General features: G+C 39.9%; 1 protein-coding gene across 1 annotated transcript in view; it reads left to right on the top strand.

The window, feature by feature from the left end:
* Nucleotides 1–22,871, top strand: part of SCARA5 (scavenger receptor class A member 5) — a 123,139-nt gene that overhangs the window by 14,102 nt on the left and 86,166 nt on the right. The window contains exon 3 of the mRNA XM_083360715.1: nucleotides 17,684–17,812. Within this exon, the coding sequence (XP_083216841.1) occupies nucleotides 17,684–17,812 (129 nt within the window). The remainder of the gene's footprint in view (nucleotides 1–17,683; nucleotides 17,813–22,871) is intronic.

Genomic DNA, 22,871 nt, shown 5'->3' with positions numbered 1-22,871 from the left:
ATGCAAATCTTACGAATTTAATACCGGAGTACAACCCTTCCTCACACCGCAGGTATACATACTCGCCCATGTACAATGAGGTTTAAATGGCCATTGTGTGAATCTGCCTTTGACACAGCAAGCCATCATGTAATGAGCACCCCTTTTTTTTAAAAAAAAACTTCCTGTAAAGCAGCATGGATTTACATCCTTGTAGCAATCCCTGGGACTGATTTTTCCATCAGCACATTTGAGATTTAGATCTATCACTGGAAGCTTTCAAGAAGAGACTGGACAGCCATTTGTCTGAAATGGTATAGGGCAGGGGTGTCAAACTCAATTTCATTGAGGGCCACATCAGCATTGCGGTTGCCCTCAGGGGGCCGGGTGGGTATGGCCTGGGTGGGTGTGGCCTACTGGGTGGGCATGGCTAGAGTACGTATGGCCTACTGGGTGGGCGTGGCCAGCTCTACATCGTTTGCATCAAGGGTGCCTATCGGGGCCCGGGAAGGAGTGGGACAGATCTGAGGGTCTCTGGCAGAAGGAGGGTCTCTGGGCCAGGGCCAAGGCAGTGGGGGCCGTTCCTTCACTGTTTCCAGGATGGCTTCGCGGGCCACATGAAACCACTTTGCGGGCTGGATCTGGCCCCCAGGCCTTGTGTTTGACGTGTCTGGTATAGGGTCTCCTACTTGAATTGGGAGTTGGACTAGATGACCTCATCCCTTCCAATTCTGTTATTCTATGTTTTTTCCTATGTTTTCATAGATAATACCTTATTCGGGACAACAAAAATTCCAAAAGACTTTCACTGAGTTTATAAAAGGGAAATAAAAGGAAAACATTAAGTGATGCAAAATGGAACAACAAGCACACATTGCCAAGATAGTAATACATTTCTGAAACAGTGGTGAAAAAAATATCTGGGGTGGTACGACATTTGTGTCACAACAACTTTGTCAATAAAAGGTAGAGAAAATGAGTAAAAATACTTGTTAGAAGTTATAACATAAAATGTCTGGTAGCCTTAAACAGTAGACCATATCAAGACACTGCATAAAAATAAAATCTTCATCTAGAATGACTACAGAAAGAGAATCCTGGAAGTTTCAATTCCAGTGAATTACAAAGGTGCCCAATCTAAACTGGTCATTAAGTGATAAGAAATTTTCAAAAATTTCCAACTTGGTATGGATTTAAGCCATGTTTATCTGTTTGTTGCCTTGGTAGTGGACCTTCCCTCTCTCTCTCTCTGTGAAGGTTATTTATTCTACTCTGTACAACTCTCTACAACTTTTTTAGACCTCTGAAAAGGAGCTAAACCTATGAAACCGTTTTAGTGCCAGTGGGAAATTGGGAATATGCATTGAGTTTTGACCATTTTAATTGTTTCTAAGCCATCTCTTTTTCAAGAAACCGGGAACAAACTGAAGTCAAGCAAGGTGCAGCCAAATTTTCAGTCATTGAGCTTTCATCCACCCCAATAATCAATTTTCATATATTCAATTCACTTGCTGGGTTTCCTTGGCATCCTGAGCCATAATGGATTTAGATAAATCACAATTTATTTTTTTATTTTTTATTTTAATCCCATTTATATCCCGCCCTTCTCCGAAGACTCAGGGCAGCTTACAATTTAAGCACAAACCAATGTGCTTAGCAATTTAGCCCTATGTGTGAATCTGGTTACTAGAATAGGTCTCTCAAAGATCACGGGCCACTTCCTAAAATAAATGAAACTAATTTTCAAGTGCAGGGAATTTTGAATTTCACAATTCTTCAGGAATTTGAGCACGTAAATGAGGTAGGGAACAATTGGGACATGCTTTTAACCTTCAAAGGATGTCACTTCTTAGCAACAAAGTGTGCTGAAAATTATGTGTCCAGAACTGCAGGTAATGATAACTTTATTGTCACTTTGAATGTACACCAATCGGCATACATCAAAATGAAATTTCGTTGCATACAGCTCTCAAAGGGTCACCACCTCCGATATATACTTCTTGTTCGTGGCCCGCTCAAATTTCACATTGTCCATTTTAGTCTCTAGGGAGTGAACGATGGCACACAGGACAGATGGAAATGGGGCTCCATGTGGATTAGCCCTCAAATTTGCTTGTATTCTGACAACCTCACATTCTTTCCTTTTTCTGATCCTGACTCTTCCTTTTCCTTTAAGAGGCCTTGCTTCTTTTCACCCCTGGAGCACACTGCTGCTGCCACCACCAACTCCTCCAAAAACCTCTCTCTCTTCCTCTGGGCCTGCCGACAGCCTCATCCAGTTCCTTTGCTCCATAAGCTCCAGGTCCTCTCCTCCTCTGCCTCCTCTGGAAACAGCCCTGATTTGCAATACAATCCATCACTGGGCCAGCAGTCAGATCTTGCTGCTGGTTGAACAAATTCAAACAGCGCCAACGACTTTTAACAGTCTCACCAACAGTTCCAAAACAACTAGAAACTCACCATGCCAGCAAAGATTGTCGGTCGTATGTCGTATGTTACCTTAGTTCCACCATGTTGCTCAAACACATGGTGTTTGCATTTGGTAGCTCTGACCTAAACCATCTGGACTTCTTTAGCTTAAGACTAAGACAATTAAGCTACTTTTATGACCACAAGAGTGATGTACTGTCTGTTGGCACATTCTAGTGTGGACTCTGGAAAGGACCACTTTGACACAAGCAATTTACCACAACTGAAATTTGCCACACATGTTAAGGGTTGTCTCGCTAATAACAATGTACTTGTTAAAAATAATTTTTGTAATTGTGGTTTTTTTTTTGAAAAATAAAAACCAGAAACTTGACATTCTTTTTGCATCTTGATTAGAGCAGTTCCAAACTTTTAATTGAGGACATTTTGAGATAGAAAAGTGGCTTAAATTTTTTTGTCATGTGATAACGCTGAAATTTACATGATTCATTTTTTCCCTACTCTTTCCAATGTGCAACTTTCTTCGCTGCTGTTTAAATCCTTTCTTTTCAATGAGGACTTTTGCTATGATCCTAGCTAGCTAATTAGGATTCCTACAGTCTGCACAGTGCATCCCTATCCATGTGGTCTGCCAGATTTGGCTGTGTGGTAACTTTAATTATAAGGAAAGCCATGGCTTTGGCAGTGTAAATTAGGGGTAAAGAGAAAATATACTGCTGTAAGAGCAAATAGCCTGCTTCAGTAATATATATATATATATGATGTAATTTTAAAAAAACTATCTACAAAATTTATCTTTTTGTATTATTTCTTTCCATTATAGACTATGTTCTGTTATGTCCATAAACCAGACCTTATCATCTCCCTAGATAAGAAAAAAAAATCCAAAGAGGTTGCCATGTTGCTTCTGATCCTGTATCACACAGCACAATAACTATGAAGGGTTTTGCCATATGCTTTGATGGTTTGTTGGATTTACCTAACAGAAAAAATAGAAAGTCCAATTCCTCTTTACTTTACACTGGAATATTGAACTGAGGTTAGGTGGGCTGTAATGGTTCACTTGATCCTCATTTCCCCACTGGGCCTCTGTGGGAGGGAGAGAAAAGGATAAGTTTTTTTTAAAGAAGTCATATGTGCCATTAAATTGGTGATGGTGGTGGTAGGTTGAATGGCACCACTATACCAAAATGTGGTATAGATCTGGATTTGAAAGGATACTGGGCAAATCAGAGATTTCTTCCTCACAGAAATCATATATCCCTGTTGAAATTAGTCAGAGACCACCTAAGGTCTGCTTCTGTTCCAGAATAGGAACGATAGGTTCCAATTTCCATCATGCTCCCTAAGGGCCCAGTATAAGTATTAATATCAGAAAAACAGATTGTAATTTTCCTCATTATGAAACTTTTGCTCCATCTGTTTGGCCAGTGAAAAGAAGAAGGCCACAAGTTGACAATAAAACTATGCCAGTAATTAAAGACATATTGAATCAGAGAGGAGAGAGGCAAAGAAGTTATATCATAGCTTAATCAGTTATTAAGAAATCCCTTGTTTTTTTTCCTTCAGAGACACAATTTAGATATTAAAAAGAATTATCTTAGTGATTTATTACAGTATTTCAGAATAAATACGAGTAACATGTTTTTAATTTACTGGGATATGCAAGTTAAGTATGTGTAAACATAGCTTGGTTCAGGGTAGTAGGTCAGTTTGAAGCTGTTATTTACCATTAGTTTATGAGCTGTAATTATAACTTAGCATGAAGTAAGGGGCAAATTGGGTTCATTAAAAAAGTCAGGATAATGGCTGAAACTGCACAGTTGAAGCACTTTGCCCTTTTTTTACATGTGTACCATTCAAAAAGGGATAGAGCTTTGATGACGATGATAATGATGATGATGACAATGACGACAAGAACAACAACAATAATTGGAAGGGATCTTGGAGGTCTTCTAGTCCAACCCCCTGCTCTGGCAGGAAACCCTATACAATTTCAGACAAATGGTTGTCCAATCTCTTCTTAAAAACCTTCAGTGTTGGAGCATTCACAGCTTCTGGAGGCAAGTCACTCCATTGATTAATTGTTCTAACTGTCAGGAAATTTCTCCTTAGTTCTAGGTTGCTTCTCTCTTTGGTTAGTTTCCATATGTTGCTTCTTGTCCTGTCTTCAGGTCCTTCTTTTCATTAAACTAGACATACCCAATTCCAGCAATTGTTCCTTGTACGTTTTAGCCAGTTTGATGTACTCTGGTGGTTAAGGAACCAGGCTAGAAATTGGGAAACCAAGAGTTTTAGTATAAGTAGTATAGAGTTTATATATAAATATTATATATTTAATTATAATAGTATAAATAAATATAAAACCAAGCAGTCATCTGGCAGATAATTTACAATTTTATTGATGATGTGAACAAGGAGGCAGAATATTTCTAGATGGCCAGTGTATGCTGTATCTAAGACTGTATGCTGATATCATACAGATTTGAATTGTTACCTAATTCTATACATCTTTGGTTATTTAACTGGTATTTATACTGCTGTGTTCCATTCAGTTCTGTAACAATGCAATGCTTTTTTTAAAAAACCCACAATAATGATTCTACAACAGACAACCCAGTATATTAAAATGCTTTAACAAATAAAACCCTTCTGACCAGGCACTGAAAAAGGAAATTGAATGGAGCTGGCCATACTGCCTTCAGACGGGTTGTGTGTGTGTGTGTGTGTGTGTGTGTGTGTAGGTGTGGTGGGTGTGTGGATTCCAGCACTGGAATATAAAAATACCCCTCCCCACCAAAGTATCTCCCCCCCCCTTTTGCAAATATGTCCTTCTCCAAATAATGGAATTCAGAAAGAGGTTAATCTGTATTGCTTTGAAAAATAGAGTTTCTGCATCAGTAAACTTGTTCAGTCTGTGTTTTCACTTTGATACAAAAATAAAACTGCTATCATCTTTTGACTTAAAATTGTATAGGTTGTATACAGAGATGTCATTCTACTAGATCAGAGAACTGGAAAGTATAGAACTTAACATCCTTTTCTATGGGGCAGGGAAGGTTCAGGAAATAGCAGAAACTTAGCTTAAGATCTATTCCTGATTTATTGAGAAAAAGCATTATGAGTTATCAGATCAACTTTTATAATTTAATTTATTTGACTTAATTAAATACCAATTTAATTTAATTGGTATATGAAATCAGGAATCCTTGAATGGCTTCATTCTGCTTGCGAATTAATGAATATTATAACCTTTGGCCAATCAGTGACTGCATCAAACTTTACAGCTTCTGAATATGTAAGTTTAAGTTTGGAATATCTAATGATCGTTATGCTACACCAATATGTCTATTTTCTCAAAAGGTTCCTTCCCCCATATTTTCCTGTTACACATTTTTCCTGCCTGGTGGTCCATCTCCTCACATTTCAGTTTGAAAAACATGCTATGAAAAGTATCACCTTATAATGTCTTTCTTTGCAATTTAATTGAAACCTACTGGCAACCAACATAGATCATGTATCTAAAGTGTGGCATGGGGATACTATGTCATACCTATCACTACTTACTCCACCACATTTTGGACCATTTTAAGCTTTTGAATGGTTTTCAAGGACAGCATCTTGAAATATTGAAATAGTCCACGCATGAATTATCCAAGGCATAGTTGACCTCTTGAATGGGCAAAACTGACACATGGGATGAATTTGTTGAAAGGCCTTTGTGGCCACAGTTGCCACCTGCTCTTCAGGAAGGAACTAGCATCCAAGAAGATTTTCAAATTACACACCAGTCCTATCTGGGAAAGTATAGTCTTATTCTTAGCTAAAGATGGAGAATTCCTGTACCTGTAAATCCATGCACTTACATCCCCAGCTTGCCAGGGTCAAGCCTATTCTTCTCCATCTGGCCCCCAACAAAATCCAGGCACTGGAACAAGACCCTAATAGCATCACTTGACCAGCCTAAGGATGAGATACAGTTCAACTGATGATGGACCTTACTGATATAAGACCCCATCTTGAAGGATGACCTCACCAGTGGCTTCACACAGATGTTAAAGAGGAAGGGTGACAATGTTGAGCTTTGTGGCACCATGTAAATTGGAGCATCAGTGTGACTATAACTGTCAACGCTGCTAATATTGGATGTTTTTGCTTTGACAACAGATGGAAATGCAGCTATTTTTCTCTTTCGCTTTTAGAGTTAGTTGATGCTGGGAGGGGGGGATGTGGATGAGAGTCCAGTTAGTCATAACAATAATAACTCAGCCGTGTGAATCCAAGGTTATTGCGCCCAGAGTTGATAAAGATTTGGTGGGCTGGACAGCTGGGGAGAAAGCCCACGCTTCAAGCTAATTGAGAAATGTGATTTATGACTGTTAATTGGAGGAGGGAATTGTGCTTTGCTATTTTGTGCCCAGGGGAGGGGAATTCAGTTTCTGGTTTCAACTATGTAGTGCCGATACTTTGTTTCTCAAATAAAAGATTCTTTAAGGTAAACAATGCCTCGAAGTTCTTTTGAAGAGTTTCATCTGTTGGAACCATGACAATAATTTTGTTTCCTGCAGCTGTACTCATATGGTAATTCTTGAAATTTAATTCTATTCTGTTTAAAAATTTGAAACATTTTAGGTCTGGAGGTTGCTTCCTACAGGAAAATCTCACCAAAGAAATACTGGATTCCCATCTGTGCTAAGCATACCAGGCCTACCATATATTTCTTTCTGATTTGTTTCTAAAAAGCCCTTCTGGAGGGGAGAATCCCCATTGTATTAAATTCTTTCTTAGGCCATCGTTTCTCAACCTTGGCAACTTTAAGATGTGTGGATTTCATTTTACAGAATTCCCAAGCCAGCATCTTACAGTTGCTAAAGTTAAAAAACACAGTCTTAAGCTACGCATAAGCATGTCCCCATTACAACATAGTCCTATATGTTTTTAGTAACAGGCAGCAGTATCTAGGTCAGAAAGAGATCTCCAAGTTGCCAAATGAGGTGAAAATTTGCCTTTTGGGAGACTCTCCCATCTACTGTGAGAAAGCTAGAGCAGCAGCTGCAATGGTGTATTTATGTGAGGGAAAAACCCCTTCTGGGATGTAGCCAATGAGTCCCAGTTAATTTTCAATCTGTTCAAACCAATGCTAAGTTAAAATTAGGGCATGGAAGAAAATCTGAATGTGTGCAAAAATCTCCATCATAGTAAAACCTGCTATTACCTTGGTTTTCTTCCACCCAGAAACTTCTATTCCAAAATAGCATGTCAATCCAAAGGATAAATGCTATAGTTTCATTTCTAGGGCTTCGTTCACACATCACAAATTATCAGGTAAGTTAGGAATCAAACAGACAAATTTGCATAATTTGCAAAATTTGATTAGGGTCACCTTGGTTTATTTTCATTCATTTTAAAATCTGCCTTTGATTTAGTGTGCAAGCTGTCCTTCCTTTGTGACATTCTTCCACTATGCTGCCTGAAATGGGTTATGGCTTCAGATTGAGTCAGAAGGACAGAGAAAGTCTGTTTCCCAAAAGAAAACCTTCAGTGTATCCAATAGTATTGATGTCCATGAAGCAATTACCGTACATGTTGCATGTCTACTTGAGGGATAGGTGTTGCTGAAGATAATGTAGGAATTACAGTTGTACATGCAATCACATCATATACAGCTTCTTTTTATACCTCTGTTGTCTTGAGCTGGTCAACATATCATCTCCAAATCTCACCAGGAGAAATCTTTATAGTATAAGAAAGCTGTAACATGTCTGGGGGATTCACAACTGCTTGAATGTTTTAAGCACACTTTTATAAGCTTTGTGTCACCAGTGTGACTTCAGTGCATGATACAATGTTCAAAAACTCACATATATTAGGTTGTGGTCCAATATCTAAGCCAGTGTTTCCTAACCTTGTCAACTTTAAGATGCATGGACTTACACTTTCAGAATTCTCTATCAAGCTCTGGCTAGGGAATTTTGGGAGTTGAATCCATGCATCTTCAAGTTGCCAAGGTTGGGAAATTATTGTATGCTAATCTCTACAATAATACATTGAGATTTACAGATGGATCCGTCATTTTTCTCTGGTGACAATGTCACCATCCAAATATCCCTGGGTGTCTGGACAGCTCTACAATGCTTGTTCAATGGCTCTGTGGCAAAGTACTGAATTGTTATAACATTAAGATTCTTTAGAATGATATAATACTTTATAGCTCTTTATAATAATAAGAAACACCTCAGAATTTTCCTCTGTTTCCTATAGTACTTAGACTTATATAGGTAGTCCTCGAGTTACGACCATAATTGAGCCCAAAATTTATGTTGCTAAGAGAAGCATGTGTTAAGTGAATTTACGACTTTTCTTGCCATAGTTGTGGAGTTATTGTATTTGTTAAGTTAGTAACATGGTTGTTAAGTGAATCTGCCTTCCCCATTGACTTTGCTTGTCAGAAGGTCACAAAAGCTGATCACATGACCCCGGGACACTGCAACCCTCACAAATATGAGCCACCTGCCAAGTATCCAAATTTTGATCATGTGACCATGGGGATGCTGCAATGGTCATAAATGTGAAAAAGGTCATAAGCCACTTTTTTCAGTGCCATTGTATCTTTGAATGGCCACTAAATGAACTGTTGTAAGTCGAGGTCTATGCGTATAGCACTCCATAATGCTTTAAGTAAGTCTGCGCTAGATCTATTTTATTGGAATGCTTTCCTCCAGTGAGGTTAGCAAAACTGTCCTTGGCTCTATAATAGTGGGTTAAAAGTAACTTTAAGGTAATCTCAGCCCTGGATAATTTTATTTTATAGCACAGGTGCATTGCTGCTGGCTTCAATCAACTTTTAAAATAATTGTCCTAGCTTCCTTCAATCCACTTCTGTTTCTATTTTTTTTTTGCATATGATGTATGGTTATCATAAGTTACAGTTGCAGGTATCACTTAGATCAGGGGTCTTCAATGCCCAGAATTCCTCAGCCAGCATGCCTGGCTGAGGAATTCTGGGAGTTGAAGTCCACAAGTCATAAAAGGGCCAAGTTTGAAGACCCCTGACTTAGATAATAATAATCTTTTTTTCCAGCATAGGAGCCATGGTGGCGCAGTGGTTAGAATCCAGTAGTGCAGGCTACTTCTGCTGACTGCCAGGGGTTCGATTCTTACCGGTTCAAGATTGACTCAGCCTTCCATCTTCCCAAGGTCAGTAAAATGAGGACCCAGATTGTTAGGGGCATTATGCTGACTGTAAACCACTTAGAGAGGGCTGTAAAGCACTACGAAGCAGTATGTAAGTTTAAGCGCTATTGCTATAAGTTGCTTTAGTTTAAGTTGCAAGTTGCATTTCTGTTTGCTTTAGTTTAGCATTTCTGAAACATTACTCAGATTTATGATGCGGTATAACTTATACAGCAGAACCAGTGTCCAATTGGATTGATATGGTTTTGCCATTCATACATGGTAAAGGTATGAGCTTGCTCTCATTTGATTCTTTTTTTTTATTGAAAAATTTTACAATACATTTTTAACAAAACAAAACCCCTCCCAACCCCCTCCCCTCTCCCCAACCCTACCCAACATCTCCCTCCCTTCCCCCTCCCCCTCCCCGACTTCCCAGAGCTAAATACAAGGTATAACAATAAAAACAATCATAATCTACCATATGCAAACAACAATAACTATTAAATCTGTCGCACTTTAACTCTTATAAAATAACTACAAGCAATATAAATATCACATCGATACTTATTCAAATGCTAAGTGAAACTTTTTAGTCCCATATTTATTCTGGATGTAATCAATCCATTTTTTCCACTCCACAATATATCTCTGTTGCGAATGGTGTTTCAAGTATGCTGAAATCTTTGCCATTTCCGCCAGGTTGGAAACTTTTAAAGTCCATTCTTCTATAGTCGGCAGTTCTTCCTTCTTCCAGTATTGCCCAACTAAAAGTCTTGCTGCCGTAATTAAATTCTTTTTGCAGGTTATCTATCCTTGTTTCACTTTCATTATCAAGTTCTTTATCAATGGCACATGCCACTGCAGAACTTTTAAAGTAGTAGCTTAGCTCTGTCTTTAGCAAATACTTGGCTTTTTCTCTTATTACATTTTCTTTCTTTTTTTAAAGTAATATTTTATTAGTTTTCTATATTTACAATTCATACTTGCTTGGTAAACAACGTGTTGACTGGGTCCATTTGTCTTACTTGGTAATACACATTAAATTCCTAATTTCTACCCCATTTTTCCAGCCATTGATAAAATACGTCCCATATTTGAAAATATTCTACAGAGATCTCTTATTTCATTTTCTGTAGATTTCTCTTTTAAATCAATATTGAACCCGTGTCTGTGAATCTCTGCCACACGGTAGCCCTTTTCATTTTGACATTTTACTCTGTTTGTATACTATGGAAAACTTATTCCTATTTGCTTTTATTACCAACTGCTGCCCTATGGTGTCTCTAGCAGCGATTTCCACAGAGATAGCACTTTCAAATGCTGTCTAAAAGCTTAATTTTTATGATGTTTTTGAAAGCTTCAACATTCCAGAGACAAGCTGATGTCTCAATGCATCACTTAGCCCTTTACCAAATTCACAGTGCTGAGATAGCCTTTTAAATTTAGCTCATATGCTGCAAAAAACTCTCTTTGTTTTCTTTGTCCTTATAAAACTGTGAAATACTTTCATCCGTACTAAGTATGGTCACAAATGTTCCTGAATTATGGTTTCCAGAACTTCAAAACTGAATTGCAAGGGACTTTATATGGCAAAGCTTTTCAAACAGCTGTCTTGTTTGCCTCCATTAAACCTCAACAGGCATCCATTTTCAGCAACTATTTAATTTCTCAGAAAATTTTTCAAGTGTCTTGGTAGATACTGTCCAGCCATCCATATCACAATTAAGCATATTCAGATTCTCCTAAAGAATACTGATTGGGGAAGTCTGAGAGTTAAAATACACAAATCTTAAAGTTGCCATTCGAAAAACACTGCCCTAAGGCTAGCTGCTGTCAACAAAACTGCGTATAGTCAAGGCTATGGTCTTCCCAGTTGCAATGTATGGCAGTGAAAGCTGGACCATAAGAAAGGCTGAGTGCCAAAGAATTGAAGCCTTTGAACTCTGGTGCTGGAGAAGACTCCTGCGAGTCCCTTGGACTGCAAGGCGATCAAACCGGTCAGTCCTAGAGGAGATCAACCCTGACTGCTCTTTAGAAGGCCAGATCCTGAAGCTAAAACTCAAATACTTTGGCCACCTAATGAGAAGGAAGGACTGACTGGAGAAGAGCCTAATGCTGGGAAAGATAGAGGGCAATAGAAGAAGGGGACGACGGAGAATGAGGTGGCTGGATGGAGTCACTGAAGCAGTAGGCGTGAGCTTAAATGGACTCCAGAAGATGGTAGAGGACAGGAAGGCCTGGAGGAACATTGTCCATAGGGTCGCGATGGGTCGGACACGACTTCGCAACTAACAACAACAACAACAACAAGGCTAGCTGTCTTCTGTCTTCTTTTTCTCTTTTCCCTGCAAACACTTCAATTTTATTGTTTCATAGCCTTTTCTTTCTATAAAGAAACAAAATACACCCTCAGAGCTTTTTTTTTAACAATCCTTCTTCATTGTCTCTGCTGTGTCTTTTCCATTGATAAATAACAAAAGTTATTTATGTCAGGAGTTGTTGCTTCTGTTGTCTGCATTACAGAAATATAGCAATAGCCATAGCACTTAGATTAATATACTGCTTCACAGCCCTCCCTAAGCAGTTTTACAGAGTCAGCATATTGCGCCCAACAATTGGGGTCCTCATTTCACTGAACTTGGAAGGATGAAAAGCTGAGTCAATCTTGAGCCGGTTATGATTGAAGGAATCAAACTCCTGACAATGTGAGAAGTGAGTTAGTCTGCAATACTGCATTCTAACCACTGCACTACCAGGGCTCTAAGAAACATCTTAAAGGTTGGCAAGAATTCCAATATGTTGGCAATCCAGAATACTATAATAACAGTATAAGACTGCAGGCATATTCATAGGTAGACCTTGACCCAGATTTTCCATTGCTAAGCAAGAGGGTTGTTAAATGAATCATGCCTGATTTTATGAACTTTTTTGGCACTGTTGTTAAGCGATCACTGCAGTCGTTAAGTGGCTTCCCCCATTTCTTTTGCTTGTCAGAAGCTGGCTGGGAAGGTGCCAAATGGCAGTCTCACAACCCTAGGACATTGCAGCCATTGTAAATACATGGCAGTTGCCAAGCTCCTGCATTTTGATCATGTGACCATGGAGATACGCTGGGATGGTTGTAGGTCACTTTTTTTTCAGTGCTGTTGTAACTTCAAATGGTTGCTAAACAAATGGTTTTAGGTCAAGGACTACCTGTAATCAATCAATAATACCAATAACTAATAGACAAAACACTTGTTGTATAGGAGCAATTTGGAATGAATTGTTTGGATGGTTAGTTGAATTTTCACTGGCCTTTTTTTAAAATCAGGGTCAGTGGACTGTAATGGGGTGTCTACTGCTGGGTTTTTTCCTGTGCTATAATGTGAAAAATTGCTTAGAACATCTGCATTAAAAATGTTTTCTTTACCAGATACGTTAACAAATTGTTTGTGGATTTGGATACCTCAGTAAACTTATAAATCCAGTCCTTCCTTAAATATTTCTGTTGTTTATTTTCTTCCCATTTTGATAGTACCATATTTTCCGGCGTATAAGACGACTGGGCATATAAGACGACCCCCTACATTTCCTGTTAAATTATAGGGTTTGGGCTATACTCGCCGTATAAGACTACCCCTCTTCCAACACACACCAAATAAAAATTAAAAAAACATCAGATTTGATCTTCTCCAATTGGTCCTGCTTTCCCTGCGCAGACTAAATGGGAGATCCGCTCCAGGTTTTCCAGCCAACCCTGTCCCTAAAGTTTCAGCACCCGGCGTATAAGACGACCCCTGACTTTTGAGAAGATTTTCATGGGTTAAAAAGTCGTCTTATACGCTGGAAACTACGGTAAGTGTTGCTTCTTTGCAGCATTCTATGGCCAGCCTTGGCTCAGGACTTCTGTGTTAGATTCTTGCTATTGGCAATCAGTTTGTAAAAAAAATTGTCATGCCAGATACATTTTTTTAAAAAGTATGTTTTGCAAACGTTCTTATTAAATATTACTTTGTGAGCAATTTTTTCCTTTCTTGGCTCTAAAGTCTAGATCCTAATGTTCTATCCATTCTTCTTGTTGCTGTGCTTATGAGTTGCTGAGAATCACCTACCAAATCTCACCTTTTTTTGGTGGAACACAGCTGTACTTCCCCAACAGAAAGAGACAAAAAACATAGATCCTAGATGGAGAGAATTTCTGGAATTTCCTCATATCAAAGTAGTTTCTTACTTCTTCTTTTCCCTATTCTATATTAATTCTCTGGATGTGAAATCTATTTCAGCAAATGACGTACTTTCATGACAATCCTGAGACAGAACCACCAGGAATAAGTAACCTGAGTACATGATGTCTATGGAGATTCTTCATCATCCAGGTCATGGTTGTCCCAAAGGTGCTTTTTCAAGAGGCTACTGGATTTTTTTTTGTTTTTGCTTGAAGATGTTTTGCTTCTCATTCAAGAAGCTTCTTCAGTTCTCAGTTCTTTAGTTCAGTTCAGTTCAGTTCTTCAGCACTTAATAGTCAAAAGCAGATAAAAGCAGATAAAAGGGATCTGCCAATAGCCCTACATTAGTCTCAGGGTTGACATGTACCCATCTCTCCTAGTTATCCAGTGAGTGAATCATCAGTTCTTGGCACTGCATAAGCTGATTCAACTTCAGAACCACGCAAAATGTTGCCTCCCTACTAATCTTGTTCACAAGTACAATGGGCAAACATAATTTACTCTGGGGTGGTCCAGGCATGCTTAGACCAAACCTTCTTATCTAAAGTTATCCAAATAGGATATCTGGATAGGAAAATCTGGATAGAGATGTTCTAAACTGTAGCAGGGTTATACACGCTCCACCAGGTTTGTCTTCCTTTGTGCCAGTCTGTTTCCCTTGGCGCATTTGCTTATATATTTGCAAAGTAGGTTTATTGTCACTGAATGTACACCAAGCGGCATACATCAAAATGAAATTTTATTGCATACAGCTCTCAAAGGTGAGAAATCATGCTAAGATAAAAGAAGAGTTTGCGGCCGGCAAAATGTCTTCTACTGTAAGTGTGTGGGAATCGGGATTATTGGCCTGCTTCTGCCCCAGTAAAATTCAAAAGGCTTGGCATTGGCAATCCTTATCAGTTATGAGGAGACAGTATGCCTATAGTGAATCCCATGCTTTTGCTCAAAAGACTAGTGCAACATGTCACACTGTGGTTGGTTATGTACTGTTGTTAGGGGTTTGATAGAAACACAACAAAAATCATACAATAGGAAAAATCATGAAATGGGAGAGCAAGTATTCTTCCTCCTCCAGAGTCAAGAGTGTAAATTTCAAAGGTCACATATAGAGTTGGGCACAGGAAGAACAAAAACCTAGTTTGCAAATATGTAAGCAAATGGGCCAAGGGAAACAGACTGGCACAAAGGAAGACAAACCTGGAGCATGAATATCCCTGCTACAGTTTAGAACATCTCTATCCAGATTTTCCTATCCAGATATCCTATTTGGATAACTTTGGATAAGAAGGTTTGGTCGAAGCATGCCTGGACCACCCCAGAGTAAATTATGTTTGCCCATTGTACTTGTGACCAAGACTAGTAGGGAGGCAACATTTTGTGAGGTTCTGAAGTTGAATCAATTTACGCAGTGCCAAGAACTGATGACTCACTCACTGGATAACTAGGAGAGATGGGTACATGCCAACCCTGAATCAAATGTAGGGCTATTGGCAGATCCCTTTGGAAATAACTTCAAGGAAAAATAATGCCTTCATTGTCCCACAGGGACTATTCTATTTTATGTGGATGCTATTTGGATTTGATGGGGCTTTGCAATCTTCTGGAGTTTGATAGATTATATTCTCTCAGGCCAAGAAAAGTTTTGTAAAGCCTACCTCAACTACTTTAATGACAGCAATTTGACCTAGAAGAAACATCTGCCCCACCTCAGAACTGCTATAACCAATTCTAGATGACCAGTGGCAAGTCTTTGACAACTGCTTATAACCAAAAAAGCAGGATTTGCACAATATCTTTCTTAAGCAGATTAACTGAAAGTGGAGAGAGAACTAGGTACAGAAATCTTGGTAAACTGGTATGCTTTGAGAAGCCAATTGTATCTGGTTTGACCATTAATTTGGAAAAGTACTATCTTGTTCTCAATGAACCAAAGTTTCTTGGCTATATAGGGAATGTGTGAGAAATTGGATTCTGTATTCTCACACAATCTGTTAGAAACCAGAGTCCCAGTGGAAACAGATTCTCTGGGACCCTGCTATTCGGGATTCAGATCAGTTTATGGGATGGAAACAGCCTTGGTTGGTCATTGGGACACTGCCTCAAACATCTCAGCAGCTTTCAGTACCTTTAACCATGCATCTTGTTGATTCAGCTTCTAGGGCTGGGATTTGCAATGTTTTGCAATATTTCCTCTCCTACCAAAGTGGTTTTAGCTTGTAATTATAGACAGGAACAATACATGAGACCTTGGTTACTCTAGTGAGAGGTACTTTAGGGCTCAGTGCTTTCCCCCATACTATTTAACATCCATATAAAGCTGGAGGTCATCTGCTGTTTTGGGATGAGATGCAGTCAGTTATACATTATCAATCTGGGGCAAACCAAAGATACTGTGAAAAGCTTGGACTGGTATCTTAATAGGGCAAAATAAGCACACGTTTGCTGCAAGACTGGACTGCTATATACTGGTCCTGATAGTTATTCTGGACAGGATCATGCTTCCCTTGAAGAAGCTCCTGCACTACTCTTCCTGGGGTTAAGCAACAGGGAGAGTGTGTGGTCAACATGGTCTTTGCTTATCTTTGGCCGGAACAAAAGTTATGATGCCACCTGTACTGGAATCCTCTGGCATTTGTAAATCATGCTTTACTCACGATTTGACTGGGTTACTGTAATGTCCACAACAGGGAACAGCCTTTGGAAAAATTACAACTGGTGAGATGGATCCCACAATGGATCAGTTCTGTTACTGCAGGGTAACAGCTCTCTTGAACTCATACACAAGTTACCAATAGGCTTCTAGACTCAATTCAGATAATGATCTATATCAGTGTTTCTCAACCTTGGCAGCTTTAAGAGGATTGGACTTCAACTCCCAGAATTATCCAGCCAGCATTGCTTTAAGGTGCATGGATTCAACTCCCAGAATTCCCTAACCAGCAGGCTTTAAGATGTCTGGACTTCACCTCCCAGAATTCCCTAGCCAGCATGCTGGAATTCTGGGAGTTGAAGTCAACACATCTTAAAGTAGCCAAGGTTGAGAAACACTGCTCTACATAATTTTATATGGCAGAGGATCTGGTTACATTGGACCTTGCCTTGCCAAAATTGAATTTGTCTGTCAAGGGAAGCATCTCAGAAAGTTCTGTTAAGAGTCTCTGCCCCCTTCATGTGAAATCATAGTTCTTTTAGAAAACATTTGTTTTGTACATTCATCTTTGTAATAAACATGTTGTCAAACTAGCATTGACCTGTGCCCCATCTGAGTCTGTACCTGTAGTGTATGCTGGCATAGCATACACATGTGACAGCTGAATAAGGAGGCGCGGAGCTGAACAGCTCTGTGCAGGAACAGTGTTCGGTGGGAAAGCCGGATTTAAAGGGATTGGCTGCCCAGCCAGCGGGAAACCTGAGTTTAAACCTATTGGCCAGGCATTCACCTGGTCAGGTATAAAATAAGGCAGGTAACCTTTGTTCCCCAGTTCTGGACCACGCTTCCTCCTAATAAAGTCTTTGCACGCCTGAAGTCTGAGTCTCTCTGATTCCCGAACCGCCACAACAGTACCATTCCTGAATCCATGGCAGTCCCACAGGAGAATCAGGGCTTGGAGGTAGAACTTCAGTTTTTGGCAAGTTCTGATGAAAAGGATCAGTAGCAGCCAACGGGAAGGACCTTTTATCATTGGAGAGTTGGCTACTCAGGTGGATGTACTGCAGAATGAGCAAAACTTTCCATACATCATATAAAAACTGGAATTATGCAGTTTTGTGGTCCTCATCTTGCCAAAATGTTATGGTCCAAGAAGTTGTCAGGATGCCAGTTGTGTTCACAATGAATATTACAAAATAGTAAACTTATCACATCCATTACCATCATTTTTGTCTGACAGGTTCAGGCAGCAAGAAGAAAGCTTCAGGACCCTGTGGCCATCTAGGATCCTTGACTGCTCTCAGATATGCTGTGGTTGGTCTCTACTTGCTGGTGTTCCTGATCTTTGTGGGATTTTTTATCCTAGCAGGTAAGAATCAGACCTATATTGGAGCATCTGCCTGTACAAAAAGTTCCAAAACTTTTTGCGGAGCAGGAGTAATTTGTCTTCTCCCTCCCGTCTAGCAAACAGATTGGTATTGGCTAATAAGAGGACATTTAAGTTCCACTTGGTTTAGCGTAGGAAATTGGAGAAATGGTTGCTGATTCAAATAAATTGTGTAAAAACTGGGTTATTATTATTATTTTTTGCTGCCCCTCTCCCCTATAAGGTGAATCTGGGTGGTTTACAAGTTATTAAAAATATAATTAAAATATTAAAACATTAAAACTACACCAATTCTGATTTTAAAGCTATACTGAAACCAGAACCAAGATATCATAGGAGGGGGTTGAGATCTTATCCTGTCAGCTACCTCCAGAGGTGAGCAACCCCCCTGGAGCTCCAGGCCAGTTTTAATACCCTTCCAGAAGCCAAAAGAATGGGAGCAGTTATCACTGCTGGTCGTAGAGTGCTCCACAGGGATGGAACCACAGTGGAAAAGGCTCTTCTCTTTGCACCCACCTGCTGGAGTTTCTTAGCAGACTGGATCCATAGCAGGCCTCTTCCATTGGAATGAGTGGGATGAGCTAGTCCCATTGGGGAGAGATGGCTTCTCAGATACCCTGGACCCATGCCATGTAGGATTTTAAAGGTAAGAACCAACAGCTTGAATTGAATGTGGAAGAAAACCTGTAAACAATGCAGCTCATGTGTTATATATGCAGTCCTAGGCACTCCCAGGACTGTGCACACTGCTACATTCTGCACCAGCTACAGCTTCTGAATAGTCTACAGGAGTAGTCCTATGTAGGGCTCATTGCAGTAATCCAGCTGAGAGATGACTAGGGCATGAGTGACCATGCACAGGGCCTCAAGGTCCAGGTAAGGGGGGCAACTGGGGCACCTGAGGTTGCGCAAAGGCTCTCCTAGCCAAGACTGCCAGCTGCTCTTTGAGCAGGAGTTGTGAGTCCAAGAGGACTCCCAAGTTGTGCACTGCATCTGTCTGGGTTAGTGCAACCCCATCCACAGTTACGATGATAAGCACTGATATAAGTCAAATTTATACATTTCTGCTAAGAATATGGGCCCTAGCACCAAAACCTCTGGGAATCTAAATATTGCATGATGACCCATTGGAAGAACCAACTTGCAGTTTCTTTTATTTCCCCTTTCCTGAAATCTTATTCCAAAATACTGTTAAGGACATAGAGACATCTGTTGTTGCCACTGTGGCATTGGAGCATTAACAGTCAATATTTTGACAAGCACATCACAGTAAAGCCCAAGCAGAATTCAGAGCACATATTGTGCACATTATTATAAGCTTCCTCCTTCATCTTAGAATAGTTTGCCTCAACCCTACCATATCAAGAACAGTCATCAGCATAGTGTGAAGGGAAAGAGTGTTGCTGGCCAAGCTCTATGCCAAAGCAGACCCTTAGATCAAGACTTGGCATCTATAGGCATGTGCTGAGGCCAATGCACTAGCAAGATTCATGGATGATTGCAGCACAGTAGCTGACATTTGATATTAAATCTGACAATGACAAGTTTGATATTTTAACACACTACAGTGGGCTGCTGATCTCCCCAACAGTGTCCTTCCTGCCAATATGAGCCATGGATCTTCTGCCACCCCAGAAGCTGCCCAGTTATGTGAATAAAATTAATAAACAGGATCAGAGAGATAACAGCCAACAGATCATGAGGATATAGAGAAGCAACCATCTATGAAAAAATTCTTCCATGCTAAATTGTGGTTTGTTTACTGAATAAGTCATGTGAAACCATATGTCATGGTTCACAAATGAAAATACTAGGTCCATGCAATATGCTATGCCATCAGATTTCTTGGACAAAACTGAATTGATGTGCACCACAGAGTGCAATGTATCTCAGTCCTATTTCATACTAGCTAAAGACACCATTTTCTGGCCCAGATAAACCATCTGTTCACAACACTGTTCCCTTCATCTCTGCTTTTGCTTCAAGGTTCTTGATTTTCATTCATGTCAGGTCCAGCCTGTCACCTGCTGTGTTGGGGTTACAGCTCATAGTATTCCCAACCAGGTTGGAGGATGCCAGGCAGGGCAGATTAATTCAGGCTGTTTTGACTACAGCAACTCTTAGCCGATGTAACAGAAATGAAGGTGATAAATATCTCTAGGTGTCATTTCCTCTACGGGTTGGCAATGAATTGCTCAGGTAGGACTGCGACCAAGGTAGTTGCTTATTTTCTCTCCCATCTTTGCAGGCCAGCTAAGCATTATTGGATGGCCATGTTGTGGCCAGGTTTCTTGGGCTCCCTTTTCGTTTGAAGGATTGGTCTCAGGTGTTTCCTTTCTCTTATGGAAACCCACCGCTTGCCTTCCTGCATTCTTCCACATTATACAACCAACTTATTTCTTCCTTTAATTATTATTCTCTATTGCACAGGTGTCAAACTCGCCATGTCATGTGACGTGTCGTGACATATTGCGACTTTTTTTTCATTGCCGGAGCTGGGCTGGACACGGCCTGTGGGCCGGCAGTTTGACACCCCTGCTCTATTGTGAAACTTCATTTGAGATATCATTGCATTGATTTGCCTTATCCATGAAAACTCTTGGTATTTTTGAGGGACAGTGCTGAGCTGAAAGACAAGCTGGCACCATCTTCTATAGCCAGGCTGGCAACCAAACCTTATTTCAGTTCTGGCAATTTTGTTATATAAAATCTGAAAATGGCAGGACAGATTAAGGTATACACCGTTCTTTTTTCTGATACCTTCCAATTATTGTCTGTTCTTTATCATTTGCTATCTCAGGCAGTCTCCACACTCTGCCTAACACTAGGACCGACTCTAATTCAATACATGTGCCTTCTTAAAAAAATCATCTGGTTGCTCTTGCTGTGGAGAAAGTGACCTAGAAAGGCCTGCTGACTTAGATGGACTTATGTTTAAAGAGGGAGAAAGATTTGCTATCTTCTACTTCTACCTTGTATTTCTTCTCTGAAAGTGAGAGTCCCACCACTTTCTTGATAATCATGTAGCGGGCTGGGAATCCTATGTTGTAAGCATGGCCCTAGGGCAGGGGTAGGCAACTTCGGCTCTTTTATGACTCATGGACTTCAACTCCCAGAATTCCTGAGTCAGCTGACTCAGGAATTCTGGGAGTTGAAGTCCATGAGTCATAAAAGAGCTGAGGTTGCCTACCCCTGCCCTAGGGGAGTCCATTGAGATGGCCACAGTTGTCTATTTTCTTGTTTGTTTTCTAATCATACATGTTTTAATGCTGGGCAGTTATGTAAACAGCCAATTGTGAGGTTGTAGTAGGGAAAGAAATAAAACAACAAAGCATGTAGTATGACTGCCTAAAGATTTTCCCCAAGCAAAGCATATGAAGCAGCTAGCTAATTTGGCAAGCTGTTCTCTGTGCATTCAAGGTCCAGGAAGCAGCTGTTCAGGATTTTCGGTCAGAGTGGCACTGGATGGAGGTTTGGTGTTAATTCACTTCCCATCCTAATCTACCACTCAGATTAACAGCTTCGTTTTTTTTCCTTAATGGAGTAATGAGAGGATGAGGGTAAAATGTTCTCCACCTTGGTGTTACTGCCAAAGGTGGCTTTTTTGCAACATCTGATTGCAATCAGAATCAAGACAGGAACTTTCCCCCTCCTATGAGAGATTATTGTGATGCCAAATTGTTATTTTTGTGTTTGCTTTTTCCCTCTCTCCCACCCCACTATGATTTCTCCCTTGAGGATGGTAAATGAAATTAAATATGAAAACATCCGCCTACCCACCTCCCTAAAAATACTTCTTCCAGGGCGGAGGATGAAATTGCAATGTGCCTAGAATAGAAGGCCCCATTTTCCTAAGAGGAGAAACATGAGCATGAATCACCAGCTAAGTTATCACAGTGGGTTTATTTAGACTTGCTATTGAAATATGTAGAATTGAAAGAAGAACTCTTTTATAGTAATAGCTAGACTATATTAGCATTCTTCTCAATCCTCATAGACATACCAGCTGGAACTGATGGGTGTAACATACAATCTCAGACAACTGAAGTTGCAAAAAGCTGGCCTAGATGGTTTGGTCCATTTATCTCAGCACTGCATACCTAGTTTCAAGGCTGCAGAGATCTTTTCCACCGCATTAACCTTACAGGCTGAAAGGAGGAGATCTAAGAACATCAACTTTGAAAAAAGGTGACTATGTGGCCATTAGCAGAAACTAGCCACAGTGACTCTGTATTCAAAGGTAGCATTTCAGTGAAGAATTGCATCAGAAAACGGGAATGTTCTTTGATATTTAGCTTATGTGTTTCTCAATGCCATTTAGTAAATTGGCCTCTCTGACCAAAAAAATGTAGGACCTGGTGGTATTACGGCCATTCTGAAAGGGAAAACCAGATGAACAAAATCCAAGAAACATGATATGCATTTCAAGACTGTTCCAAAGTGATTCATAGGGTCAGTTGGGATTGATTAGAATCATGTGGTTTGACCCTCAGAATAGATACAGTACATGCTGTGGAAATTATCCCAGCTGGACAAAGAACTCATATGAGATAGCTCAAGTTTCAAGAAGCCTTTATCCAAAGTAGGAGTCACCTGTCCCAGTAAACAGCTTACAAACTAGTATACGTGATCCCAAATAAAGGAAATCAAAGAAGGCTGTTGACATTGTACACTGAAATAAAACTTATCTCTGTATTAAGAAACAGGAGATTCCTTGATCAAAAGTGAGTTACAAATATAAAACATTTGAATTATCCTTGGCCAATCTCCAGCTATACTGGGATTGTGCCTCCAGAGTTCTTATCCAGTTTGGCCACCAACAGGCTGGGGAAAGGACGGACTAATCCAGAGTCTCCTTACTAGGAGTAGAGAAATCATAGCCATCAGCTCTTATTCATTTGGCTTAGTTGGTTAAATTCATTTCTTCCCCATCTCTAGACAAGAAAGCATAGAATAGGAAGTAGCTGTTGTTACTAAGCTATATAGCTGAGGAATCCTCAGCTTCCTTCTATGTTCCTGACAAGTTTAATTCTTTCATTTA

Source organism: Vipera ursinii (assembly GCF_947247035.1).
Source record: "Vipera ursinii genome assembly, chromosome: 1".
NCBI classification, from domain to species: Eukaryota; Metazoa; Chordata; class Lepidosauria; order Squamata; family Viperidae; genus Vipera; species Vipera ursinii.
The sequence above is the reverse complement of the archived record's forward strand: the minus strand, read 5'-3'. Positions and strand labels throughout refer to the sequence as shown.